General features: G+C 52.4%; 1 protein-coding gene across 1 annotated transcript; it reads left to right on the top strand.

Moving 5' to 3' along the window:
• Window positions 1–360: 360 nt before the first annotated feature.
• On the top strand, window positions 361–6,087 carry WDR73 (WD repeat domain 73). Its single transcript, XM_078778062.1, has 8 exons — window positions 361–458; window positions 2,962–3,029; window positions 3,166–3,254; window positions 3,598–3,686; window positions 4,058–4,125; window positions 4,208–4,369; window positions 5,159–5,509; window positions 5,649–6,087. The coding sequence occupies exons 1-8, from the start codon at window positions 403–405 to the stop codon at window positions 5,864–5,866; spliced, it is 1,101 nt and encodes a 366-aa protein (XP_078634188.1). The 5' UTR covers window positions 361–402; the 3' UTR covers window positions 5,867–6,087.
• Window positions 6,088–9,737: the final 3,650 nt, after the last annotated feature.

Below are 9,737 nucleotides of genomic sequence, written 5' to 3'. Positions count from 1 at the left end.
CTTTTTGCAATTGTTGTTTTCATGTATTGTTATGCATTATGTTTTCCACTCTGTCAAAGCGCCTTTGGGCTTCTGGAAAAGCGCTATACAAAATAAATGAATTATTATTATTATTATTATTATAAATATATGCTGTTATCGGGATACCAATATAAAAGGTATATTGAGCGGTGTATAACATTAACGCTGTTCCCTACTTGGTAAGATCGGAGCTGTGAATGAATGAATGAAAATACTGTATGTAAAAGTTAATGATTTTGCTGATGTTCATTTATTCGTTGTGTAATGACAAGGTAGTTGTTTGTCGTTGCAGAGACGAGAGATGTACAATCGTGTGAGGAAAAATCGACCAGGAAGGACAAGCTAACCCGGAAGTGACGATTGTGAACGTTTCACTGCAACATGGAAACACCTTCGGATGAAGACTGGGATTCATGGTTGATGGAATCCATGACAAGGTAGGGATTTAAGCTTGCACTGTTTGCTCGCTAAAAGGTGACGGGGTAAACTTTGAGAAACTTCTAACATTGTTAAACGTATGGACCATTCATCGATTTTCTTTCTGTTTAAATGGGAAATTTTCTATGATCTATGTTGCACCACTCTTTCCTGATTCCAATGTGGATGAAAGTGGGAGAAGATGGGGGTAGAGTGAGGGAGATGGGGATAGAGGAGGTGGGTAGGAGGGGGTGGGCGGGAGGGGGATGGGAGGGGGATGGGAGGGGGGGGTGGGCGGGAGGGGGATGGGAGGGGGGGTGGGCGGGAGGGGGATGGTGGGGGGGGTGGGCGGGAGGGGGATGGTGGGGGGGGTGGGCGGGAGGGGGATGGGAGGGGGTGGGCGATGGGCGGGAGGGGGTGGGCGATGGGCGGGAGGGGGTGGGCGATGGGCGGGAGGGGGTGGGTAGGAGGGGGTGGGCGGGAGGGGGTGGGTAGGAGTGGGATGGGAGGGGGTGGGTGGGAGGGAGGGAGGGGGTGGGTAGGAGGGGGATCGGAGGGGGTGGGTAGGAGGGTGATGGGAGGGGGTGGGTAGGAGGGTGATGGGAGGGGGTGGGTAGGAGGGTGATGGGAGGGGGTGGGTAGGAGGGTGATGGGAGGGGGTGGGTAGGAGGGTGATGGGAGGGGGTGGGTAGGAGGGTGATGGGAGGGGGTGGGTAGGAGGGTGATGGGAGGGGGTGGGTAGGAGGGTGATGGGAGGGGGTGGGTAGGAGGGTGATGGGAGGGGGTGGGTAGGAGGGTGATGGGAGGGGGTGGGTAGGAGGGGGATCGGAGGGGGATCGGAGGGGGTGGGTAGGAGGGGGATCAGAGGGGATGGGTAGGAGGGGGGTAGGAGGGGGATGGGAGTGGGTGGGTAGGAGGGGGATCGGAGGGGGTGAGTAGGAGGGGCATGGGAGGGGGTGGGTAGGAGGGGCATGGGAGGGGGTGGGTAGGAGGGGCATGGGAGGGGGTGGGTAGGAGGGGCATGGGAGGGGGTGGGTAGGAGGGGCATGGGAGGGGGTGGGTAGGAGGGGCATGGGAGGGGGTGGGTAGGAGGGGCATGGGAGGGGGTGGGTAGGAGGGGCATGGGAGGGGTGGGTAGGAGGTGGAGGGAGGGGGTAGGAGGTGGAGGGAGGGGGTGGGAGGTGGGTAGGAGGTGGACGGAGGGGGTGGGTAGGAGGTGGACGGAGGGGCGGGTAGGAGGTGGAGGGAGGGGGCGGGTAGGAGGTGGAGGGAGGGGGCGGGTAGGAGGTGGAGGGAGGGGGTGGGTAGGAGGTGGAGGGAGGGGGAGGGGGCGGGTAGGAGGTGGAGGGAGGGGGAGGGGGCGGGTAGGAGGTGGAGGGAGGGGGAGGGGCGGGTAGGAGGTGGAGGGAGGGGGAGGGGCGGGTAGGAGGGAGGGGGAGGGGGCGGGTAGGAGGTGGAGGGAGGGGGCGGGTAGGAGGTGGAGGGAGGGGGCGGGTAGGAGGTGGAGGGAGGGGGCGGGTAGGAGGTGGAGGGAGGGGGCGGGTAGGAGGTGGAGGGAGGGGGCGGGTAGGAGGTGGAGGGAGGGGGTGGGTAGGAGGTGGAGGGAGGGGGAGGGGGCGGGGAGGAGGTGGAGGGAGGGGGAGGGGGCGGGTAGGAGGTGGAGGGAGGGGGAGGGGCGGGTAGGAGGTGGAGGGAGGGGGAGGGGCGGGTAGGAGGGAGGGGGAGGGGGCGGGTAGGAGGTGGAGGGAGGGGGCGGGTAGGAGGTGGAGGGAGGGGGCGGGTAGGAGGTGGAGGGAGGGGGCGGGTAGGAGGTGGAGGGAGGGGGCGGGTAGGAGGTGGAGGGAGGGGGCGGGTAGGAGGTGGAGGGAGGGGACGGGTAGGATGTGGAGGGAGGGGGCGGGTAGGATGTGGAGGGAGGGGGCGGGTAGGAGGTGGAGGGAGGGGGCGGGTAGGAGGTGGAGGGAGGGGGCGGGTAGGAGGTGGAGGAAGGGGGCGGGTAGGAGGTGGAGGAAGGGGGCGGGTAGGAGGTGGAGGGAGGGGGCGGGTAGGAGGTGGAGGGAGGGGGCGGGTAGGAGGTGGAGGGAGGGGGCGGGTAGGAGGTGGAGGGAGGGGGTGGGTAGGAGGTGGAGGGAGGGGTGGGGAGGAGAGGGAGGGAGGGGTGGGGAGGAGAGGGAGGGAGGGGTGTGGCGGAGAGGGAGGGAGAGAGGGGTGGAGAGGGATGCTGAGTGATGGTGATGATAGTGTTGGGTCACCACCATGGAGAAAAAGTAAGAATTGGTTTTCACCCAAAGTTGATGAAAATCTCAAGACCAAAGACCTGATTGATAAAATCAAACAAACATCTGAATATTGTTTTCTTAAACCTCCCCGTAGTTTGTCCCTTTGATCCACTTTTAATCGTCCAAAAGAACATTGAGCATGATGTGCACACATTGATATATTAATGTACTTCCGCATGCACGCACACATCACCATTGTTGTAAAGCATCACCTTGTCCTTGTGGGTTTCCTGTCTTCCCCCAGGTACACCGACCTTCACATGTTTGACTTGCAGCAGCCGATCCGAGTCCTCGTGTGGACGGAGACACAGAGTTGAGTGAATTTGACCTCGAGCTGTTTGCAAATGCCTCAACCCTCGTGGCCCGGCCTCGCTGGTCTGAAGGTCACCATTTATCGACGAGGGGTACGGGTTACCTCATCTAATAGAGTGCTTTGACGTTTCCGCAGGCCTGTGCCTGGCGGGCTGCCATGCTACGCAGCACAACGACATTCTCGAGCTGCAACTACCGTCCAAGCTACTCCAGCTCTCTCACCAGGTGTGCAGTCTCATATCTTCACGTGCTGTAAGGACAGGTGACTCCATGCCTGCAAATCCTTTTTTTCTTCATAATAACCTCCTTCCATTTTGGAGCCCCTCCAGGCCGTTACGTTTGTTATAGTCCGAGTAGAGAGAGAGACGGTTTACCTGGGGCATGAGCAAAGGGGTCTTTGCCAAACACCGTGAGAAGAGCAAACGTTAGATCTCACTGAACATCCAATTGAGAGACTTATGGAAGTGGGAGTAAGGATACCTGGACCTCAGTGGTGATGGAAGCTCATCGCTTCGCTTTCTACGGAGTTGCACAGATGCATTGTGGATGTTGTGTTTGCTCTCTTCAGGAAATGTGTCCAGAGCGAGACTTCAAGGTGATTCATGGAGGCTTTTCGGAGAGACCCATCCACTGCCTGAAATTCATACCCGAGCACAGGTCTCGTTTTCCAAACATTTTACTGTGATTAGAACGTCATCAAATAGTGAGCAGGGGTGGGTGCAAATGAAATTACCCGAGATATATAACCACGATGTATTATACACGTACATAAGCAGTACGCATGTTTTTTGCTTCGTATACACAACCTGGGTTATTGTTTTTATTTTTGGGAGCGAACGAAGCAGCGGTCTGTTGCCTATACACCACCCAAATAAAGGGACGCATCAGAAGAATGTGTTGCACGCCTGTAACAAGATCGCCCCATCGGGCGGGCACTCTGATATGGTATTGCTAATCATAAATCAAAGGAAGCGGGTACTTCTCGTATCGATTAGTAACAATGTACGATTCCTCTGTTTGTGGCACAGGTTGCTGATATCGAGTGGACCACCTGAAAATTCCTTGCAGGTCTGGAAGATAGGGGCAGAAGACACCGGTGAGATGTGGACACGGACACACACACACACCTTTGAACCAAATCTAATGGGAAAAATTTTCCTTCAAACCAAACCCTGCAGATCTGATAAAGATGCAGCAAAGGATTTCAAATGAAGACCATGACAACCGCTGGAGTCGCGTGGACGTCTCCAGCTCCAACGCAACCGATGTTCTTCATGGATCATGTTCAAGAAACATCACCGTCAGCGACATTGGCACAGGGCAGGCCTCATACAGAGCAGGTGGTGATTGTTCCAAAGGCAATCTATATAATAATAGCGTAAGGACTCGACTTTGTTATCCCTTTTACGCCGCACCCAGTGACCCGATGCCCACGGCACTAATGGATTTACGATCTACGAACCGCGCTCTTTGTTTATCACATACAGACATACTCGAAAAATCTGAATTCGCTGACGTTGGGGCCCAAAAGCATCCGATTAACTGCCGATACGACGCCATCGTATTGGCGTCTGCTGGGCGAAGGCGAAGCAAGCCGTCCTCTGATTGGACAATCCAGAGCATGCATTTGTGCCGGTGTCGGCGATCGTTGTTCATATACGCACTCTTCATTCTCATCTTTCTTCCTAACTCTTACTCGGACAAGCAAATCCCCTATGCCATCCATAATGGTACACTCTATCCATACACCACATCCTCCCTTCCGTGGATGTTCCACGGGTTTCGGCTAGTGTGGAATAGTTATGGAGTGCCATGACCTGACTTTAAGCATTTCGTCGACCTACCGAAGGGTAAAATTATTATCTGTCGCCGTCCCACCGACGTGAATCTAGTCCGTTCGTACCGGAAGTGTCTCAACTATTTAAAACTACTTGCTTCAAAAATGTTCCTGTACCCCCCCCCCCCCCCCCCCCCCCCATTAAACCCCCACTTTGTTTTGGAGAATCAGAGTGGCAGAATAAGAATTGTGCTAATCCTGGGATGCAGGTGAACCCACAAAGTGAAATTAAAAGGTAGTGTTTCGTAATCCAACATTATCGGATATTAAAGTCCATCTTTGCCATTTTCAGGCTCAAAACACGGAAACATGTCCTTGTCGGACTTGACATTTCTTGACCGGCACAGCTTTCTCACCTGCACATCCGATGGTCGTCTCCATCGCATTGACACCCGCATTCCGCCAGGCTCTCTCGAACCGGCAGATTTGTCGACCACAGATGTGAAAGATGCCGTGCGGGGTGTGGCTGTGAGTGCCACCCAGGTGGCTTGTCTTTCCGCCTTGGGAACATTCCACCTCTTCGATCTGAGGGAGCTCCAGTCGCCCGTGGGTAAGGCCTACGTGGTGCCAAACACTCCTGACTTGGAGAGCGATCTGTGCGTTGCATGGGCTCCTCATCTTCCGGGATGCATCGCGATGTCCGGTGAGTGGCGTTTCGCACCAGCCACCGCCTTTCCTTTGCAGCACACCTGCGCCACCGCTGCAGTGGCGTTAGGGCAGGAATTAATCATTTGTTCATCGTGCCGGTGACGTGTGCAACCCAATGGGTCCATTTTCCGCAGGTTTTGAGAGCACCGTGCAAATTTACGACACGTCCGCGTGGAATTCCATCCCAAGGCAAGCCCTGCCGGTATTCACGCACAAAGGCCACGCACCCGGCAAGACGCGTCCTCAGCACCCCAGGGTGAGCGCACTCGCCTGGCATCCCTTCAAAGCACGGACTGTGTTTTCTGCCGACGAGGACGGAATCTTGCAAGCGTGGAACTGGGTCCCCGATTGACGCCGCGTCGAAGCCAAATTTGGATCCGATCGTGTCGACCGACCAGAGGGAAAGACACCAACAGACAACCGGTTAATCCATAACGTACACGGAGAACAATTTGCTTTACAAACTTTTATTGTTCCTTGTATGTCATTTCTGCCTTCGTTTCGTGACAACCTTTAATAGAACAGGAATGCTTTGTTACACAATGGGATAATAAATACAGCAATGCAAAGCTATTTTGACTTCATTATTAATTTTGAGAGAGCTTATAAGAATCTCATGCCAGAAAGGGCCCACCTCGTCTCGCAGACATTGGTCAAAAGATCGACGACAGAATGAGGTCACCAAACGGTTTACGCTAAGTAAACGGAGCATCGGTTGTAGTCGGGATTGGTGCAAATTCCTGGGAATTCTCATTGCCCTCCAGAGATCTCAGCTCCACAGCGAAGCTTCCCATGGACATGACAGGGCACCGGCGAGTCGGTTTTTGAGGGTCCGGCCAACACCGTTTGCTCCAATCGAAGGCCGTGCATGACTGTACTGTGGCGCCAACTCTCTAAACGTTTCCCACATCGTTCGGAATCTTTCTCCAAATATCGATACTTGAAGTTTTGCGGACTTCTGATGGGCAGAGACACGGTGTCCCAAACCGACCCACGTTACTGTTTGTGGGCGATTAAAAAGAGAGGGCGGGGCGGGAACAAATTGGGATTAATAACGATAAAGCTAGGAATAAAAATAAAATAGTTAAAGCAACACTGGTATAGCGGAAAAAAAAAACCGATTAAAAAATGAAAAAGTATTCCTCAACGTCTTGGGGAAAACCTGCAGTGTCAACGTTTCACCGGACGTATCAGTTTGTGCAAACCGTAATATGCAATATCACACGAATTAGTGTACCGTTTAACATGCAAAGCTCCTCCGAGCACGAGCGCCCGTGTACCTGCGTGTACATCCATCAAGCTTTCAAAAGCCGTTCACTACCAACCGCTAGACTCTATCCTCGCATCTACCGAACCCGTCGTTATACTATAGGCTGCCCACGGCGAGCGTTCGCAACGGAAAACCATGAACAGAACAGCAGCAAAGCGACTAACAGCAGGTAGATGACAAATTCCTAACCGTAGGCTCTATCAAAGGCCACCATGTTTTACCGAGACCAAAGTTGTACCTAGCACAAGGGGTTTGTTTGCAGTAACCAAACTTGGTTGAGGTCCTCCATAAAGCCCAATTACCGTAAGCCTTAGCTTTAATGTTACCCTTATAGACGACGCAACAGCAAAGCTCAACTAAGGGGTGTCGCAAAACATTTTACCTTTTTTTCCCCCGAATGCGTGCACAACCGTAACGGGTTCTCGGGGGGGAAGAAAAGGTAAAATGTTTTGCAACACCCCTTAGGTCACCATTACTATTTGGGTGGAACAATTTTCATGAGGCAAGCCTGGATTTCAACAACTGTTCCTGCAACAATCGGACGACACGTGCGACTATTCCTTGCACGATAGCTTTAGCCGAGTTGGCGAAAGGCGATGAAGTGAATGCACTACAAAGAGGTGGTGTCGAGAACCCAAACAGCAAGGAATGATGCGGCCATGGGAGAAAACGGAACATTTCTGCTCGACAGTTGAACTCCATGGAAAGTTGGGATTCTGCAAGATGTTGACAAATCCAGTGGGAAATATTCAGAAACGGTGTAGGGCAGTCTGGCCCTTTCTGGGTAAAAAATTAAAATTCCAACGATGCACCTTAAAAGGGCTTTTTGCAGGATTCCCTGCCAGAGGTTAAGTGTGTTTTCAGCGCATCACGTCAGAAGTGGAGTTTCAGTATGAGGTGTTGGTAAAATAAATGCTACGAGATTGCCAAGTAAACTTTGGAATTTCAAACAGGAAGAACTGAGCAGAATACGATCACTGTTACTGACAACATCTGGTCCAATGAATAGGAACAAAAACCAAAATTGTGTTCATCTTGGCAAGAAAAGTGGATGGAGATGCTGCGGGTGATTTTGTGCCACCATGTTGGTGTATTCCAGTACTGGGTGGTTACACACGATCCTGTGTGACTACCATAGATATGCTATGAATAAGAAGTGATTGTGTCATATGAACAAAACTCTTAATCCCAACAAGGCAGCACAATGCCCAACAATGCCGCCTATGCCCGCCAAGGCTTAACACGCCACCCGTCAAGGCCAAACGCACCGCCCATGGCTAGTCAAGGTCAGACGAGCCGCCCGTGGCCTTTCAAGGTCAGATGAGCTGCCGGTGGCCCACTAAGGTCAGACGAGCCGCCCATGGCCCGCCAAGGTCAGACGAGCCGCCCGTGCCCTACCAAGTCCAAGAACACCGCCCGTGCCCCACCAAGGCCAGGCACATGCCACCCATGGTCAGCCAAGACCAGGCATACGCGGTCTGTGTTCCACCAAGACCAGATGGGCCGCCGTGGCCCGCCAACGCCAGACGTGCCACCCATGGCCCGTGAAGGCCAAACGCCTCGCCCGTGGTCCGTGAAGGCCAAACACGCCATCATTGGCCCACCAAGGTCATACCTCCCGTGACCTGTTTGCATCCAGGTGGTGAAAGGTTTTGCCAATCCCATAATATTTGCCAGATTAGAGACCTTGTAACAATCACCAGTGGCAACATCAAAATAACATCTGAAAGCGAGACGTTTTCCAAGGTTGAAACGAGAAGGAGTTTGCAAGGTTTCTGCAAGGTTTGCAAGAAGCGAGGTTGAAACCAATCGACCTCAAATACAGCTGCGTCCATTGCTCCGGGTATTTCATAAGGAAGACTCACATGTGGATATAAAGAAGGGGATGCAGTAAAGGAAGCTGTGGAAAGCCAAGAATGAAGCTTGAAGTTATCAGAATTTGCATGTTGTCCGGTTTACAAGTTGTTGTAAGAGAGTATTTCTATCCATGTTTACAAATCGCACATGCAGAACTTTTAGTTCTTTGTTTGTCATCCATCGATTATAAGCGGCTTGCCAAGCAATAGGCTTTTCATCCGGGGCTTCAGACGCTCATTTGGTTAATTGCTCAGATAGCTGCATGACGTGTAAACAGATGTGTAATCTTGATACAAAACGAGAGGGAAGAACAAGGGACATCCGGAAGATCAGATGACATGACAACACTGCTAAAAAAAAATCAATAACCCCTGTGCAGCCAAGTCCCTCAAAAACCACCAGGCCAAGAACTTTCCCCAGTTAACACTTAAACTTGAAACCACTTTAAAAATCCCACCAAGAACCCACCACGACAACCTGCCAAACCCAACCCTCCATGCCCCCCAAAAGGTAAAACAGAGAAACAATGGCAGTAAATAAACCATGACTCCAGGAACCTCCGATGTTACTGCAAACAAACCTCAATGTGGCCCAAATATAAATAAATATGGAACCAAACAACGAAGGAGAAGCCGAGCAGCATCGCGCAAAAAATGGGGTCGCTGGAGTCGATTCCCCGGGCCCAACACTCTCAGTACAGCAAATGAGCACAGCACAGCAGGACGAGACCAGCAGTGAACAAAGCAACCGTGGCAGCGACAAGAACGAGGAAACAAAACTAAATTGAATACTGCTTATACATGAGGTAAATGAACAGGATCGGTACGACAAGGGTGTAAATAACTTATTCATAATCATTTCATCCATTTTCCTTCATTCAATCCCATACACCAAGGTACCTTAACCGTCACCGGAACAAAATTCGACTTCAATGCGACTAAATGGACGCAGGACGTACGTATTCCGCATAGCGGAGTTTAGTCTACAGAACACAACCTAATCAACACGGAACCAAATCGTGTTAGGCTTTTGATGAACTAAATCAATCTTGACATCAATAAACGAATCTGATTTGCAAAAGAACCAATCAACAAGT

Source organism: Myxine glutinosa, chromosome 5 (genome assembly GCF_964187855.1).
Source record: "Myxine glutinosa chromosome 5, kmMyxGlut1.1, whole genome shotgun sequence".
NCBI lineage: Eukaryota > Metazoa > Chordata > Myxini > Myxiniformes > Myxinidae > Myxine > Myxine glutinosa.
The sequence above is the reverse complement of the archived record's forward strand: the minus strand, read 5'-3'. Positions and strand labels throughout refer to the sequence as shown.